The 18,781-nt window shown below is 39.5% G+C and overlaps 2 protein-coding genes across 2 annotated transcripts; one reads left to right on the plus strand and one right to left on the minus strand.

Annotated features, from left to right (window-relative positions):
* The first annotated feature begins 559 nt into the window (after positions 1–559).
* LOC115022258 (ras-related protein Rab-18-B-like) lies at positions 560–5,881 on the plus strand. Its single transcript, XM_029453230.1, has 7 exons — positions 560–772; positions 1,183–1,238; positions 1,355–1,416; positions 2,730–2,802; positions 3,078–3,196; positions 3,558–3,624; positions 4,323–5,881. Exons 1-7 carry the CDS (start codon positions 705–707, stop codon positions 4,493–4,495), a joined length of 618 nt encoding a protein of 205 aa, XP_029309090.1. The 5' UTR covers positions 560–704; the 3' UTR covers positions 4,496–5,881.
* Positions 5,882–7,920: 2,039 nt separating this feature from the next.
* LOC115022257 (homeobox protein Mohawk-like) lies at positions 7,921–16,004 on the minus strand. Its single transcript, XM_029453229.1, has 6 exons — positions 15,602–16,004; positions 14,619–14,778; positions 14,340–14,493; positions 13,869–14,201; positions 8,714–8,747; positions 7,921–8,493 (listed from the first exon to the last, which is right to left on the minus strand). The coding sequence occupies exons 1-6, from the start codon at positions 15,823–15,825 to the stop codon at positions 8,154–8,156; spliced, it is 1,245 nt and encodes a 414-aa protein (XP_029309089.1). The 5' UTR covers positions 15,826–16,004; the 3' UTR covers positions 7,921–8,153.
* Positions 16,005–18,781: the final 2,777 nt, after the last annotated feature.

An 18,781-nucleotide genomic window follows, 5' to 3' on the forward strand; every position in this document is an offset into this window, starting at 1 on the left:
ATACTTTAAAAAATCACAATAAAAAAACCCTGAAAACACTTGTAGCTCCTCCCACGTCACGACTCCATTACTTTATTAACACTGCGAGTTTAACTTTAAATACATCAGAGGAAACAAACTGTAGATTCCTGGTTTTGTTAGCAACAACTTTTAACTTAGCAAAGCAGATGATGTCAACATACGGCGAGTAGCCACTACTTACGTTAGCTTCTACCACATAACAAATCACAAATACAACAGCTTTTTCATTATTGTAAAATTATAATACGAATGGTTTTATCTTTTGAGATTTTTAGACTCTTTTGCCTCTAAACAGTTCTATCCCATTATGTTTGTGTTTTGCAAAACAAACAAAACTTTATTCAATCATGTATTCAATTAATATAGGTACAATCCATGTGTACAAGAACACAATACAATCCTACTGATAACATTTACAATTTATTTATAAAACAGTATTGTAGAATAAAATAGCTGCATATACAGATAAGAAATAAGTGATAGTAAAAGATTGTGAAGAGCGTACAATGTTATTTTCAATCCTCGTGAACCTTGATGACGTCACGCGTCGAAGGTTGGGCGGAAGTTGCACCAACAGCAGCCTGTCACCGGAGCTGCTAGCCGCTTGCTGCCCTAAAAGAACAAGTGAAGTTCATCGATAAAAGCGTCGCCAAGTGCAACACAAACTAGCCCCTCGTAGGAATATGGATGACGACGTGCTGACGACTCTGAAGCTTTTGATAATTGGTGAAAGTGGAGTCGGGAAGTCCAGGTTTGTCTCAGTTTGTAACGAGCTATTAGCTAGCCTGTTGTGAATGTTGACATTCTTCTTGTTATGTAAGTTTATTCCCCACTGCTCAGCAGATGATGTTACAGCTAGCTAGTGGTGTTGTTGTCCTTTTCCTGCCAATTTAGGCCAAATACTTGCTGTGAAGAAGTTGACAATTAGGTGAAAAATAACGTCAACGTCACATTGGCAGCTGTAAAACTTTCCACTGGTATTTTGTTAGCTGATAAGAGATGATGATGCTATTCCTCAGTTAATAACAATAAAACTGTGTAATTGTTGTCATCTTCCTGTAACTGGCAGTGGAAAAGGCTGATAGAGCTTGTAGTCATCTCACAAAAGCCTATTGTACTGTATGCCCTGCTGATTTCATGTTATCTCTTTTCACATAACAGTCTCCTCCTGAGGTTCACAGAAGACACCTTTGACCCAGACCAGTCAGCGACAATAGGTCTTAACACGCACACATTCACATATGTACATAAACACAGAACTATGGAAACTACTGATCATTTAAAATGGATCCTGTAAAGTTCTCTTTCCTCTCTGTCTCTCATGACTGATCAGGTGTGGATTTCAAAGTGAAGACACTCTCAATAGATGGGAACAAAGCAAAGCTCGCCATATGGGTAAGAATGAAGTCATTAGATCATTGTCTACAGTTTAGTATTTGTTATCAGGGGAAAACAGGTTGAAGTACAGGGTTTCTCCACAAGATGGCGACATTGCACAGCCAGAATCAACTTAAAGAAACTGAAAAACAGATGAAACGTCTTTTCATGAGGCATAAAGTCTCTGTCCAATGAAAACACACCATACACAGTGAGGCTCTAACCTCGGCCCTAAACACTGAACTCTCATAGACTTCATTATTCAGAGTTTTCTTAAGAGAAATGTGTTTGTGCAGCAGGATGCCACAGCTGTAAATACTTTATGAGAAAGAGGATGGCACTTTGTGAAGTCCAATGTAACATGGCCTGAGGGGCAGGCTCATATTCCATGTAGTTCAACACTACTGAGCGTTACTTATTTTTAAATAAAATAATTGTATATTTTAAAATGTCTGATTGAATGAAAACAAATAAATAAATAATTTTTGTGTAATTAGTATTTTATTACATTTATTTATATATATATATATATATATATATATATATATATATATATATATATATATATATATATATATATATATATATATATATATATATATATTTATTTATATATATATATATATATATATATATATATATATATATATATATATATATATATATATATATATATATATATATATATATTCATTTATATACATATTTATTTATATATATATATATATATTTATTTATTTATATTTATATATATTATAATAATAATACAGTAAACAAAGAAAAACACATAACATATTCCTGCATTAATAATCTTATCTAATTTGCAATCAACACATTAATTCTAATTAATAAAGAGTGTGTGTATGCGTGCTGTGCATGCAAGTATTGTGTCCTCGGTTTGTGTTTTATTTCACGATCTGTCCACATTAGCGATGTATTCCAAGTTGTCTCCCCACTTCGCAACATATTTTTCAGTCCTGTCCTTCGAGCCAACAAAATCTTATTTTCAAAGAAAATGCAACAACACAACGACATGTAAATTAGATTTAGCCAGCGCTGCCAGTGTTCTGTTTTCTCTTTATTTTCCATGACATCCCTGGTCATTCCTGTTTTTAACATTAGAATTGTGGATAATTCCCTCAAGAAAAAAAGCTTCAGGATTGTAAAAAGTAATGGCCAATTTCACAGCGGGACAGTCTGATATGTTGCAGACATATCGGGGAAAATCATGTCTGAGTTTGGAGGCAGGCTTGTGTACTTTTTGGTCTTAACGGTTTGGTGTCATGGAGTCTTTTGCTGCTATTGATCTGAAGTGTGTTTATCTTTCGCAGGACACAGCCGGACAGGAAAGGTTTCGCACCCTGACTCCCAGCTACTACCGCGGTGCACAGGGAGTCATACTTGGTAAACAGTAAAGCTTATAAAGCCACATAACCTGTTCAACACCAGACCTAAAGGCACATTTCCTCTTCCCCGTAAAGGAATCATATCCACCTCCTGCTTTTCGTAGCACTTTCTTTTCACACTATCCTGTAAATGACTTTGGATATATACCTTGAATAACATCAGATAACTGCAGTGTCCTCTTAAAAGTGTTAATAATAAAAGGAAAATGTTGATATACTTGTATAAAATATTCCATCTAACACCTTTCTTCTCTTTTTGCATGGTTTTGGCAGTGTATGATGTCACGAAGCGCGAGACATTTACAAAGCTTGAAAACTGGCTGAATGAACTGGAAACCTACACGACACGCAATGAAATCGTAAAGATGCTGGTCGGGAACAAAATTGATCGGGTGAGTCTGTCGACTCTGTCAGTTTGTTTTAAACGGTTACAGTCAGTCAGTGTCCCATCAGGCCATCAGGACCGGATCACACTCTTCTCCACGACACCACCAAACTCCGTCTTTTGTTATTGTGGGGCCGAAAATGACGTATTTTACGATTTAATGTTAACCGTGGCTTTATACTTACCTCTTAAATTACTGATATTAAAAAAACTTTAAATCCTACAACACCAGAACTACTCAAAAGTGTTTTATAAATGTTCTCATGGGGCATCGGTGTTGCTTCACTAGTGTAGTACACAAGGTTTTATCCTTCACCATGGGTATTCCACATAGAGAGAATTACACAGGATGTCTGTTTGTTTTCCAGGACGACCCAGAAGTGGACAGAAATGAGGGACTGAAATTTGCGAGGAAACACTCTATGCTTTTTATTGGTAAGTATCCATGTCAGACGTGGTCAGGCATGGCCATTTAAACTTAAAGAGCCAGAACATTTAACTGACTGTATAGAAATTAAAACGTACCATACTCTCCTTTAAAAGTCCGAACTGTTATTGTGTAGTTGGAAGTGAAGACATCACTTAGTAAGTCATGCGTTGAGTTTGGGTTTGTTGGGTTGTTTATACTGCTTTGGCATTTCTGAGTCTCTCTCGCGCTGAAAGATGCAGCCGCTCCAGAAGAAGTGCATTATGATTAGAATCTAGCGGGCTTTCATTTATCAGATCCATGTCTACACGTGTTCCTGATTCTCATCTCCAATCTGCCCCTCTCTGGGAAATTACGTTAACATTTCTGTGGAGTTTCCATTTTAAAAGTTCTAAATGAAGGGGTATTGAAAAGGGTTGGGCAAGAAGATGTCGTGGATTTAATCCGCTGAGATGATGTCTTCATCCAGCTGGATATGTCTCCGGCTTCTTAAATGAAGTCACTTCATACTCAATGTGTCATGTTTGTCAACATAGGGATATGTTTTTTTTAAGTTTGACTACATTGTAAAAATAAATGTTTTGCTCTGTTTTGGATTTAAAAGCTGACGTGTACTTTTTTGGGAAAGTGATCTACTGTGTTTTTTTTTTTTGTTTTTTTTTGGCTGATCCCATAAATCTTAGTAACTCTCCTTCCTTTTGTACAGAGGCCAGTGCAAAGACCAAAGATGGCGTCCAGTGTGCCTTTGAGGAGCTTGTGGAGAAGATCCTCCAGACTCCGGGGCTCTGGGAGAGTGAAACCCAGGGTCAGAAGGTCCGTCTGGGGGACCAGGAGCAGGGCAGTGGCAGGGCATGTGGAGGATACTGTTCCATACCCTGAAACTGGACAGAAAGAAAACAAAAAGCACCAACCTGATAGGAACGACTACGGACCAGAAGCAGAAATATGGGAGGGAGAAGAAGGAGGTGGAACTGGATGAGTACTTTACGAGGAAAAAAATAGTTGGTCGAAAGGACTTTTTGCTGTTTGCACACTTCCTTTTCACCCATCATCTGTCCCTGCTTTCTGTTTAAAACATGAATGAAAGGATCCTGCAAAAAATAGCCTCTTGCCTGAGGAAGTATAGCGTTTTAAATTGACATAACCATGCCGAGTGTACGTCACACGAGAACATGTCTGGTTTGAATTCAGCTCATTGGCAGCAGTGATTCTGTTGTGCATTAAGGCATCGGGTTAATAGCGTAGTGCCTATTACGCAAACCAATTTGTAGGGTACAGTACATAGCTTGTCAGATTATACCTGAAATAATTCATTCTAATCAGTAAAGACATCCCCCTCCAAAAAAAAACCCAAGTCTTCTTGTGCTTTTGTGAGTTGTAAATGTCAACGGCAAAGTACAAAATGTTCTACAAGACATTTATTTGCGAGCTTTATTTCCTATATAACGCTTCACTCGGCTTGAGGATGATGGTGGAAGAGGCTCGTTGTCACGTGGCGTGTGAGTGATGTGTCATTAAGCACCATGACACTGTGAATGCTCCCAAACCAGACGTTTCACAATAAACTGACACCAGAATTTTGTTCTTTTTCTTAATCCACTAATTTTGTTTGATGTTGATCTTTATCAAAGTCTATGCTTCAGAACATATAGAGGCTTTCAAATTAACTGCTTTCCTTCGCATGAAATATGCAAGAAAAGCAACCGTATTTGTCTCCTAGGACTTCCTGCTACCTGTCTTTGTCTCTGCATGTCTGATCTGGACCATAACTTCCACAGCTGCAAGTGTAAGGTTTACAGTATTAAGAGCTCTTGCAATAAGATATTCACTTATACTCACAGCTATTTTGTCTGTCGGATCTGGAAATGGCGAGCAGTTTATTTTTCAGTTGGCCTGTAAAGTAGTTTTCTCCTCTTTTTATTTAGTCGTGTGTGTGTGTGGTGCTGTGGTCCATTCAACGTCCCAGCGGCTTATTGAAGGCATTTCTCACACGTCATTGTATGAGACATTCCTCAGAGCATTGTTCCTTCATGTCTTCAGGATGCATTTGATGTATTGTTTGAATTCCTTTTCTTGTTTAAAATCATGCTGACCTTTTTATCCCTGTACTTTTCTTTTCCTGTTGCGTTTGCTGCACTTCTATTTGAATCCTATTCAGCAATATGTTAATTTGATATTATCTGCCTTAACATTGAATGACATGTGCTAGAGTTATGGCCCAGTAACGTTTGTATCGTTTCAAACTGAAATAAATGACAACCTAGAGATGCTGTCACTCGAGACAATGATTGTATTGCCGCTTGAGAGCGGCCGTTAGGTTTCCACGTTGTGTCGAAGCCCACCTAATCAAAAGCAGGTTACAGTGGAAAGAGCAGTGAGGGGATCTTTCCGTATTACTTTGTTGATTACTAGCCTGTCGTACATGCAAGACTGAAAATATTCTTTGTACAAAATGGCAAAAAACAGACCCAAGACCGGGAGTGGAAAAATCCTGTTAATCATGTTTTGTGAAATAGTCCCAGAGGGCTGAGTGTGATTACTAGTTTATGTTTGGTGTCAGGATGTCCCCAGATGGAGGACGCTCACCACAAGTCTCTCTACCAGACATTCTCCTGAGGCTTATTGTCTTCTCTATATTTCCAATAACATACGTTTTTGGCAGTTGGCTCTCATATTGAGGTCAGAAAATTCCTGAGCTCATTTGGCATTTGATGTTGTGTTTTAACATTAAAAACAGATGACGGTTGTCGCACCTATCATCATCATCATCATCATCATCATCATCATCATCATCATAGGGATGTTCAAGGAAATACAGAAGATGTTGCTCCTCAGACAGACGTCCCGTTATACTTGTGATCAACTTATCTTATTTAAGTACAATACATTCAATATTTCCTCAGGAACTTTACTGAAAACTTGAACCGGCGTTACAGACTCTTAACAGCTGTGAACACACCACTGACATCACCTTTTAAAGGACCAGTGTGGAGCTGTAGGGGGTTTATTGACAGAAATGGAATATAATATTCATAACTGTTTTCAATAGTTTATAATCACCTGAAACTAACAATGGACAAACTAAACTAGCTAAACTCTGGTTCTATAGATGGCCTTTCACTTGTTTACATTCCCAGAAGGCTACTGTAGGTTCTCTGACAGGCTTGTAAAGGGAGGGGTGAGCGGAGGGATATTCAGTTGGTAGCCATCTTCAACCTCACCGCCTGATGCCACTAATTCCTACAAACTGCACCTTTTTATATTGATATATTAAGCTGTTGGCTAGCAGTAACCTTTTTACAGAGACAGCCAACATGGAGCAACGTTAGCATTCATTTGGAGTTGCATTTATAGAGACATGACGCATTTCCTTTTAGCTTTTTTGGCGTCCACTAAACTAATCTCCGCATATGCATGTGATTGCAGAATCCGTAGGTAACGGCACACGATTTTGATGTCGGAAGCATTTTGGTTTGGGTGTAGCAGTGTCGACCAATCACATTTGAGCAGGCTTTGGTTTCCGCATTGGCGGAAATGCAATTTTGGAACCCATTGTCTGACGACGACTTTTACTTTTATTAGCTTAAAATTAGCTTCTAAACTCCACTCTGGTCGTAGACGTCGTCGTCTCTCAACTCAAACTCCATCCTCGCATCTCAAGTTGCTAATCGGACTGTACACAATGAGCAGTGCTGGCCATCAGAACCCCTGAAATACAGCCCCTTGTCCCCAGAGGCTTATTCTCGTCAGACCGATGGGTCCCGAGATTGTCACTAAGCTAACTCTGGCTTCTTTAGCTTCTAAATGTTCTATTTCCGCTGGCTGATTGCTAGCTGTGGGTCGTTTGGTGCTAAAAATAAGTTTTAGCCTACAGTCGATCTTTAAAGATTTTTTAGAAATCGATGCTTTAAGAGCTTTGAGAATGAACCAAAACATTAAATCTGTGTTAAAAAAAAAAGCTGATTTACTTACATGTATTTGTACAAAATGTGAAAAATGTATATCACTGTGGATCAATCTTCAGCTGGAGGGATGCTCATCAGACGAACTGTCTCCCTGCTCAGTCCACTATGCCACCCTCCTGCCCATATTACAACCTTTTTAAAAAGCAATTTGAAAGTATAATGAAACTGCAAGACCCACAATTGCTCACATGAATACCACCACTAAATACAGTATGCAGCTCTAGCCACGGCAAGGCAATGATTTAAAGCAAACGACTGGTCGAAAGATTTCACATTGGGTTTATTCAAATAGCTGCTGCCAAATTTAAGCATTGGATGATAATCCAGTCTCGTGGAAGTTAATATAACTTACTGCAACAGACGGCAATAGGAAGACATTAGAAACATGGCAAAACGGTTGAAAATATTCAACTGCATTAGGTTAGTTTTTCCATTTTACAATGTAGAAATGATTGAAAATGTCAAAGTTTATCAGCGTAACAAAATAACAGAGGCTGTACAGATATTGCTAGGCACTTAAGCATCTGGTATTCCTATATGGAACGATAGACCAGATGCTCAAAATGAAATGCCTACACGCTGTTTGCCAGGGCCACGTTAACAGTCTGGACCTCAGAGATATGAGAGGACTTCTGGATGATGCGGCTGGTGAGAGTGGGCCCCATGGTGCAGCTCTGCCTCAGAGCGGCGGAGGGTCCTGTGACACGCATCCTGTCCATGATAGTGGTCCTCGTCACCGAGAACGGCTCTCGGGTGCAGCTCTTCCCCGTGCCAGCTCTGGGCCCTGTCGCGCAGCTCGGGTCAACTGTGCAGCTCTGCCCCTGGGCCAAGTTGGTCAGAGCCACGGCGGCGTGGATCTCCCTCCAGCCCTGATCGCCTCGTCTCTGCTGACCTCGTCCCTGCCGCTGCTCCCTGTGAATACATGACAAATCCATCTGTGTAAAGCAGAAATGGTGCATTGGCCTTTTGATATGAAGCCAGAATAATATGGATGAATGAAGAGGTTGTGGTTCAGATTCAAGAACAACTTCCAAGAGGGATTATGAAGAGTATTACTTTTCAAGCTGATGAAAGTTGAAGAGTGCAAACAGCTGATTCGATTGCAGATTGAGCGAGGAACAATTACACTTACCTGTCACATTTAGTTGACGTATAGTCCGTTGCGTCTGCAAGAGAGAAGAAAAGGACTCACCTAAATCAATTTACTTGATAGCGGTGAAATCACAAACAGAGTACATTCACAGGATAATTAATGTTGGATTAGGCTTTGCGGCCGTATGTTAGTGATACATAGCATTAATGTTTTTAATTTGCAACATGTGTGTGTTTTCATGGGTTATCGTGAAGGTTGAATATCAGTACGTTTGTGTAAACATTTAGTACTCGTCCAGTGTGTCTTTGTGGCTGTGTGGAACAGTGCAAGAACGTTCCGCCTCAGTATAGTGCACCACTCAGCCTTTGCTCATCTACTCTGGCCAAAACAAATGCAATGCTCTGTTTGTCTTGAGCTTTTGGGAGGGGAAGAAAAAATCTGATCTGCATCGTGTCACTGACTCTGTGTTTTTCAGGTTTCCAAAGCTCTGCTAGAACCTGTAAAGTTGAAGTGTGTTGTTTATTTCCAAGAGCTTGACTTGTACATCTCCATCTTCTTCTGACCTGAGCACTTGATGTAATTACGCCAATGGGCAGAGGAATGTCTTATGTCACAGTGTCTCTGACTCTCTCAGGAGCAGCATGAATAGGACTTATATTGGTTGCATCTCTGTTTGATACAGAAGAGTATTAGGGCCAGTCATAATATCTATTTATATATTTATTGTGGTGCCTTCTTTTTTAATATACCTCTTTATGTGTGTATATGTACATATATATGTATGTATGAGTGTGTATGTGTATATACATTTATATATTCTGTATTTTGTCACACACAGAGAGATTGACAATAAAAATTGACTGAAACAAATTGAAGGGGAAAAAAAGAAAGGAGGAAGATTTTTGTCTTGGTTTGCATTTCAAGAATAAAGTATTTCAGTATTAGTGCCAGGCATAAGAAAAAATAAACCAGAGGAGGAAGGATTTATTTTGACAATAAAGTCAAAATAATGAGAATCAACTTTATTCTTAAAATGCATTTTTTCCTCACGCCTGGCCCTTTTAAGTTTGAGGTCTGTGCATCATATGCAGAACTTATTTTCCATTTCAGTTTTGGACTGCTGCCTCTTTTCATTGGAGCAGATAGCAGCTGGTCGAAACTGCTTTTTCTTCAGAGAGCAATAGACAGGGAAATTAGAGGCCCGCTGTGAAACACAGTGTTTGAATGCTAACAGTCTGAAACATCCCTGTCTCTGATTCCTTCAGCCAGGCTCGAGCCAAGAGCCACTACTTGCTGATAGTAAATCATTTTTCTATGTTATACTTTTTTGCTACTGAACGTCCCTGAGCATTTCTCTCTTTAGCCATAACACGCTTTGCCAAGAAAGTACTTCAGTATCTCTGATGTATTTATTACCAAGAAAAAACATTGTTGTACCTCTGGTGAGTCTCAAATTTACAGCAGGGATCAGTTACAACTAACTTTTACAAGGGGTAATGAAGCTGCTCAGCTGCATTATAGTTAGAATAAAGAGCTTACATCTAACCATATTACTTTATAAATAAGGAATAGTTTGATGTTTTAGGGAAATACTCTTATTTACTTTAAATTAATACATTTTCTGTATGTTATGGGATTTAGCTTTACCTGTCTGTCTCATGTTAACCACTCACCATAAAATGAGTATTTTGTTCTTCTCTCACTATATCAGTTTAAATCCCTTCAGTCATATCACAGGTGTTTCATTGGGATCCACACTGGAAAACAACTCTGTACAAAGAAAATATTGTAACACCTTATTACCTCAATGCGGCTGTGAATTCACGAAAACGAGACTCCCCTCTCAGCATGCGTGTTTTCATTTGAAACAAAATGGGTGGAAAACAGCAAGGCATTTGTCCAGATACGTTTCCAATAAAACACGATTCTGGTCACATTTATGGCTCTCCTGCCTTTTTAAGGGAAATACTGAAGTTGATGTGAGTACCATAAGATATGATGTTGTTCATGTTCCTATAGAGTAACTAGTAACATCATTAATATATATATATATATATATATATATATATATATATATATGTATATGTATGTATGTATGTATGTATGTATGTATGTATGTATGTATGTATATTATATACTATTGCATTAGACCTGTACTGCCTGTGGGATTCAGACTGATATGTTTAAATTGTGCTTGTAAGACACTGTGTAGTTGCATCACTTATTAGCCCATCACTTGAGGTTTCCTTTAAGCCGTCTCCCGGGTGGAGTATAGACGTGTTAATGGTGGTTAGTGCCTGTCATGTTTCTGGCAGCCTGATTTTCCACTTCACCTCCACAGAGAAGCCGTACTGGGTTGCAAACACCCTTAATATGACCAGCAGGGATACATTAAAAGTTTGCACAAACATTTCAACAGTGCTGGCCACATAGTATGTGATGACATAGAAAACCCGAACACTCCGTTAGACGAATGATTTAAGATAGGCAATAACATGTTTCAAGGAATAGTGTAAATTTTTGGGGAAAATAGCTTTCTTTCCCTGAGCTAGTTAAACAGATTGATACCACGTTAGCTTAGCTTATCTTAGCATAATGACTGAACACAGGGGGAAACAGCTAGCCTAGCTCTGAACAAACAAAGGTAAAACAAAACAAAAAGGAAACAGTTACCAGTCAAGTACCTCTGAAGTTTACAAATTAACATGTTTTATCTCATTTAATATAATTTTTAGTCTGTACAAAATCGAAAGGAAGAAAGTTCATGTACCTAGCTAAGAAATAGCCGGGCATATTATAGGCTATCCTGTACAACTTGTTATTTTTCTTCAATTTTTGACTGGATAAAACAAATCAGATGTTAATTAGTGAACTTAAAATGTGCTTATAGGTGGATTTTGTTACATTTTGACAAAGCCAAGCTAGCTGTTTTCTCCAGTTTACAGTATTTGTGCTAAGCTAAGCTAACCAGCTGCTAGTTGTAGCTTTATATTCTACACTGAGTGGTATCAATGTTCTCATCTCTCGGCAAGAAGTATTTCCCAAAATGTACAACTATACCCTGAAATGAAAGAGGTAAATGAGAATCTTTGAATTACCATTGTTTAATACAAATAGTTTGTAAAATGACATTTGTTTAATACTTTAAGCAAAACAGTAGGCTACACTTAATACACTATAGGCCTACTGTTTCACTGGTTAAATAAATATTATAAGCCTTTTAAAATGATGAATTATTTTTCAAATGACCAACCTGTAGGTCAATTCGAGGTTAATCTGAGTTTCCCGGATACACATTAGGCCTTGTCAGAAAAATATCCATTAAATATCCGTCTTTAGACTGGCACCAGGATTTAATGTTTGCCTGGAAATGGTTCTAAAATAATAATAAAAAAAGGAATTTAAAGCACCTTGTTTAAATTGTAGAGTGAAACTGATGGGGTAGCCTATTCTTAAGGGTAGAAATGGTTTCAAAAATCTTTTAACAACTTTTATAATATAATGTACATTTAGATTGATTCCGAGTAGGAAAGTAACACTTGGGAGACTGCCGCCTGCCAAAGCACACATGAGTCAGGGAAGTGAAGCTCAAACACCCTCAAAAGAGCGCTGGGAAAAGCCACATGAACATTAGTAATCTCGCTCTGCGTTGTCTCACTGTTGAGTGGCAGCTCTGAGGCTGACAGTCGCTCTACGAGATGTCTTCAGTGCTTTACTGACAGACTGCTCCATTTCTGCATTTTGGCTGCGGTCCCCACTTCTCACCCGGGGAAGAATAAAGTCTCAGACATTCTGTAATTGTCCTTGAGACTGGACTGGACATTTCCACCGTGGCAAGAAGTTGAAGCGGAACAAATGGCACATTCTAGTAGGCTATATGGAAATGATATTTGCGGTGTGCAGCGGCAGCCAGCGTGAGCGCCGTCCAATTTTAAAATGAGGGATTTCAGCGTCTGCATGACTCTTTATTAGTAATGTTTGTAAAGGCCTTGGCTCATGTACATTTAGCGGATTTGAAGGTTGTCAGTGCGCTGGGCTCCCTATAGGTCTGAAAGGGCACCCAGGTGTCAAACTCCCTCCAAGATTCTCCTTAACTTTATAATTGAATCTCGCAGAGCTTCTGACTTCCAGTGGAATGCCAGAGATTTATTAATGTCAGGGAGCTCTGAGGAGCGATGGGGAAGTTTCTGTTCGGTCTGCTCTTATTTTACTGTACGCTGTGGTGTGTTAAAAGCGAACTGAGGGGAAGCAGGGTAGTTAAAGTGTCACTTTACCTCACATTTAACATAAATCTGCAATTAACAAGGAAGATGCTTTGATGATTTCTGTGTGCAGGGGGTGATATGATCTCTTTTCCTCCTAATTTACTCTCCATGTTGCAATTACATTACATTACATGAGTTCCCTGATTCTATTTACATATATTCAGTGCATATTTTATGTTAAACACACAGTATGTATTTTTCTGCCACTAGGGCCTCTCAATAAAATGAATAACAAAAAAATGAGTTCTTACAATGAGTAGAATTATCTGAAGAGGTCTCCTCCTCTCAAAAACAAACGGACACGGTGATTAAAACTGGTAAAAAAAACACTGAATAAAGCAGTTTCACATTAAAAGTCAGTGTTTCTTCAACGCTGCTCCGAGGACAATGGATTACCCAGTGGGGCTGCGAGCTGAGTTACAACTAAAGTTTGCTCAACTTGTTTCTCGTAAAACTTAAGATCCAGTCGTCCACAAGGTTTTTATCGGGAGCCGGATCCTCTGCAGAGGTATGGAGGGGCTATCAGCTAACCGCTAATATTAGTAAAGCTAGTTTCTCTAATAACTTAATATCCAGGCGTCCGATGACTAACATCCACCATCCGGTTAAAATATAAAGTAAAAAATGACAGAAATCTAAAAAGTGTATTGTAAAAATGTGTCTTAAAACTGAATAAAAAGTCAATTTATGAAGCATAAAGGGGATACGCCATGACAGGCGACCAAATGAAACAGACCATTACTTTGATTAAAATTGCAGTTTTCTTTAGGTTAGATATATATAACATTGGGGAGGTCATTTTAAGATATTTTAATGCGGAAATGTTACATATTTTTAATGCGCAATTTTCCTCTCAAGTAAGAAAACTCATGTAATCACTTTAACGTGTGATATTGTCCTGCACAGTGGCAAACACTGACATCTCTCACCCATGTGGTAGACGAAGTTGGCCTCTGTTTCGTAGGACGACGCCGGAGAGACAACATCTCGATCGCACTCGTTGAAGCTGAACGAGTCGGAGTGGCTCCTCCTCTTGCGGGCCGAGGCGACGCCCTCGGCCTCTGCTGCCATCATGTGCCGCAGGGTGTCGTTCAGATACCGATTCAGCAAACTGCTCTTGTACTTCGATGGAGGCGACGCGCTGTCGTCACTGTTGGCGCAGTCTGCCATGGCGAGGACGCTGCCCTGCTTCTCGAGCGCACTCTTGTGGGACCTGCCGAAGTCTGACTGGCTGATGGGAGTTTGTAAGGGACACTCTTCATCTGCCGCAAAGGAAACAAAACGTATTTCATGTTATACTGATTCATATGAATATATAAGACGTTACAAACTATGATTAATACTGCTGTTTTAGTGAGTCTACATCTAAATAATCTTAAACATGACACTGTAGCCCGTACCATCTGAGTCTGTGTTATCGCTGCACACGCTCAGTCTCTCAGCGTTTCCCTGGATGTATTTATTGTACATTTTGATCCTCAGGGCCCAGCTCAGGTCTGGCTGTCTCACTGTGTTCTTCAGCCTCCGCCGGGCGTTCGCAAACCAGTTCGAAACCTGCACAGATGCACCTTGTTATAGAACAGCAATGGCTTCATTTTAACCCACAAAATTCATTCATTCATCAACACATCCATGAAGTCACATCTCCTTCATTCTACCATCCACTGCTCGTCTCTCACCTGCACTAGAGTCATGTGTGATCCCAGAGCCAGCAGGACCTTCTCCGTCTTGGTGGGGTAGGGGTTGTCTCGGTGTTTGTACAGCCAGTGTTTTAGTGGTCGGGCCATGTCCTGCAGCACCTGTCTCTTGTGGCGAACTTTGACCCCACCCAGACGAGACCTGGAGGAATCGAAAGTTGCCTTATAGATTCACAAAGACCACCCACAATCCCCTCTGTTCAAACTATGACAGACATGTATACAGGAAACTACAAAATGCGTAATTATTTTTGACAGTAACTTCTTTATATATAGTGTGGTCCATGTTTTTAAATTCCTTAATTTAAATGATCATGATATAAAATCTTTCAGCTTTTTACAAAAGCCTTCATCGTTCAAATAATAATATTTTGAATATAAATAATATCTTACATCTTAAATATAAAATAGTTCATAGATGACATTCTTATCTAACTAATTGTATATTATGCCTTTGTATGCATTAAGAGTTAAACACAATGTACATTCTCTTTATATGTGTGTGTGTGTGTGTGTGTGTGTGTGTGTGTGTGTGTGTGTGTGTGTGTGTGTGTGTGTGTACGTGTGTTCTGAAATGCACTTTCAATACAATGTATCCCTTTTCTCTTGATGTGCCTTTGATATTTTTAGTGTATCTTTTAATACATGTCTAATATCTTTATAACACATATCTCTTGTGCTGTTATTGCACATTACTAAGATTATAGAAGTGTAAATAAAGGGCGACGTCAAATTATTCCAAGGGACATGCAACTGGAAAGAACTGTTCAACAATGCATGTAAAGGCAGAACAAAAACAACATTTTAGCATGAACATAATGACAGGTTAGAGAAGCATCCTCTCTAGATTTAATATGACTTTGAAATACTGCATTTTAAGATGCATATTACAACTGTTATACAAAATACGACAACCTGTTTTACCGTTCAAAACAATATTTCCAACACAGACAAAAAGGGCGTACCCGTATCTTCTGATAGGAGAGCTGTCATCGTTGGTCTCCTGGCACAGCAGCAGGTCTGCGTTCTGCCCGTCTGTTAAATTGCTCTGAGGCAAGTCTACACAGTTCAGTCTGCTCCTTTCCTCTGCTCTCATGTTGTCCTCAAAATGAAGCAGAGTGTCACACTTCATCTCAGCAACTTTGCTCATTGTTAAACACAGAGAGTTCTCCTCGATCAACAGGTGCATCAGTACACTTCCAGATGTGAATAGAAGCAGCAGGTTCCCATCCCGGATGCACTCGAAAGTGTAAAGAAAATGAAGAAATGTCGAGGAAGTGTTCCTTCCTCTTCTTTCTGTGCCCACAGGAGCAGTGGCTGAGCAGACAGATGATGACAAACTCTTGCGAGAGAATAATGTTTGAAAAGTCAGAGTATGTTGTCTGGTTTAGTTGAGCTGTGTGAGGAGAGTTCAAATAACCTGCTGCTGTGCCGGCCTATTGGCTCTCCCGCCGTCCAATCACTTCTCTGGAGAGCTCTGTGAGGAAAAGCTTGCAGAGAAAGCAGCAACAGCCTCAGTATGAAAAATATTGCACATGAATATCAGCAAATGCGGTCGTCAGATTTACTACTGAGATTTTGCCTGGTGTGACTGCAGCCTTAGCTAAGCACTCCGACATGCTCTCATATTTTCTACACGAGGCGTATGGATCTCTTGCGGTTTTACCAAAAATCGTGTCAGCAGATATTAATGCATGTTTTACCGGGGGATTCTGGAAATTTATGGGTGTAATTGCATGGTTGCTAATAACCAGCATAACCACCAAGCTGTGCCTCGTGTTAGACAGTGAATCCTGCTGAGCTGAAGTGGATTTCAGTACAAATTGGCTCACCATGTAGGTAACACAAACAGTGGAAAATGAAATTAATCCATGCCTTGATAATCCTCAACCAGTGTTGCACATACAGATCTTTCAGAGTCAGAATGTGTGTCAGCGTGTGCATTTGAGTGTCAAAATTGTGCATGTTTAGCAGGGCTAACCCAACCATAATGCTCATATTTTTAAATGTTTTTCTCCATTTTGTGGCAACAAGGACTGTAAACTATTACAAAAAGTGGGTCTGACAGAAGCTTAGCGTCGTCATTAGTGCAACTAGATGACAACATGCTGGCATCAGGCCCAGTATTCAAAGACTCTGTGGTTTGACTGTAGTTGTCACCCACGTATGTTTTTCCTCTCGACATTCAAACACCATGTAGGACTGTTTGGATATACAGTAATGACTTTACCATGCACATTCATAACTTGATCATCTTTATGCAAACACATGATAAAATGCATTTTTTCTGCCTAAACTCTTGAAGGTTATGGCTAAAATCCGAGCAGCACTTGTTCAACCGTTAAACATATTAAAGGGCTCCATAACTCTCGTCCCCACTGTTCATAATTCAGCAGTATCGGTGGAGAGGTTGAGTTTCAATGGTTTCAAAGCTGAAAAACACATGGACCAGAAGCATCCCCGTTAGGTGCAGTAAATTCCTCGCTCACATTCCTCAGCAGTGGTCGGAGAATGCTAAATGCTATCACACACCATTTACTCCCGTCCCTCTGTGATGTGTTCACCGGCTCAACTGTTGATATAAGCTGGGAACACACCTTCATTCGGCAGCCAGGAGACTGTAAAAAACACTGTGAACGGACATATATCTCTGCTTGTTTGGCAATTGTGTGTGTGTGTGTGTGTGTGTGTGTGTGTGTGTGTGTGTGTGTGTGTGTGTGTGTGTGTGTGTCTTGCAGGTTCATAAACTCCAGGCCTAATCAAAGGGCCAAACATCTAGTAAAGTGTGTGTTCGAGAAATTCAGATATCCTGATGGATTATCTTTTGCCAGCTTTAGATCTTGCATTAGTTCTAATTCAGTAGATTTGAACAGGGGATTTCTTTTGATAATAATTGTCAAATGGTTCCAGCTGCAACTGTTTTTAGCAAACAGTTGGATAATGGACTTGCTAATGTGTAGTTTAACAGTGGAAAGGTAACGTACATGTTAGCATAGCACAGCCAACTGTGTCATAAAGCCAATGAACTGAGTCAGTGTTATTAGTTCCACAGCAGTATCATTAGTTTGCTAACATTAGCAAACATTAGTTTGCTAACATTAGCTAACATTAGTTTGCTAACATTAGCAAACATTAGCTAACATTAGTTTGCTAAAATTAGCTAACATTAGCCACCATAACTTTCTGGTCAAACCAGACCAACTAAGTCTGTAATGTATTAATTAGCATTTTCTTGCTAATGAATTCAACTTGTTATTTGTAAGAGGAACATTGTATTGTTTCGTCTTTCAAAAGTTGCATGGTCTGGCTTTAATGTGTCAATATCAGGAAATCTACGTAGATGACTCTTTCACTTTATTGAACTAAAAACCTTTCCCTTCTCATGCTTTAGGTTTGTATAATCAACTCCCATATACTGTCAGCATGTGCCTTACTGTGTTGTAAGTTATAAATATTTCATGGAAAGACGAAGATATTGTTTAACATCAGTTGTATTTATTTTTACGTACCTCGAATAGACAGTTAGATGATTGAGCCAAATTATCCGAGACCAATTGACATCATACTCCTGTGTAATGTTTGAAGTGGGAGCTGCAGTGAACATAAAGCGGTGGGTTGCCATTGGATCACTCCGGTGTCTTAAATGGCATTGTAATGATCTCAGAGGGTGCCTGCAGATTCTCAGTGGTGAGATGAAGTTATACTGCCACGCTTTGGCTGAGGTCGGGCCTCGGGCCTGGCAGAAGGGCGACTGTTGTGTCTCGTATGTACGTTTTGGTAACCAGGAGACATTTACACACACCATTAAGTGCATCTCTACCATCTTCTTGTAACACTGACAAAGCCTGCCAAAGTAAAATAAATACTTGAGACAAAATGGCGTGCTCTTCATCCCTGTAGCCTCTTCCACTTGTACATCACGTTTTTACAGTAAGCTTTTATGTGCGCTCGTAACTTTCTCTCTGTACGTCTGCGAAGGCCCAAGTCCCGAGAAAGCTATTACCGTCTCCCCACATCACACTGCTCCCTCTTCCTCCCAAACACGACATGATAGACACATTAACACTCCTTCACACCCAATTGAGCACAGCATCCAAAAAGGGAAAGGAAACACCATGAATGTGGAGGAATGCTGCTGTTAAAAA

This window comes from Cottoperca gobio, chromosome 17 (genome assembly GCF_900634415.1).
Source record: "Cottoperca gobio chromosome 17, fCotGob3.1, whole genome shotgun sequence".
Classification (NCBI taxonomy): domain Eukaryota; kingdom Metazoa; phylum Chordata; class Actinopteri; order Perciformes; family Bovichtidae; genus Cottoperca; species Cottoperca gobio.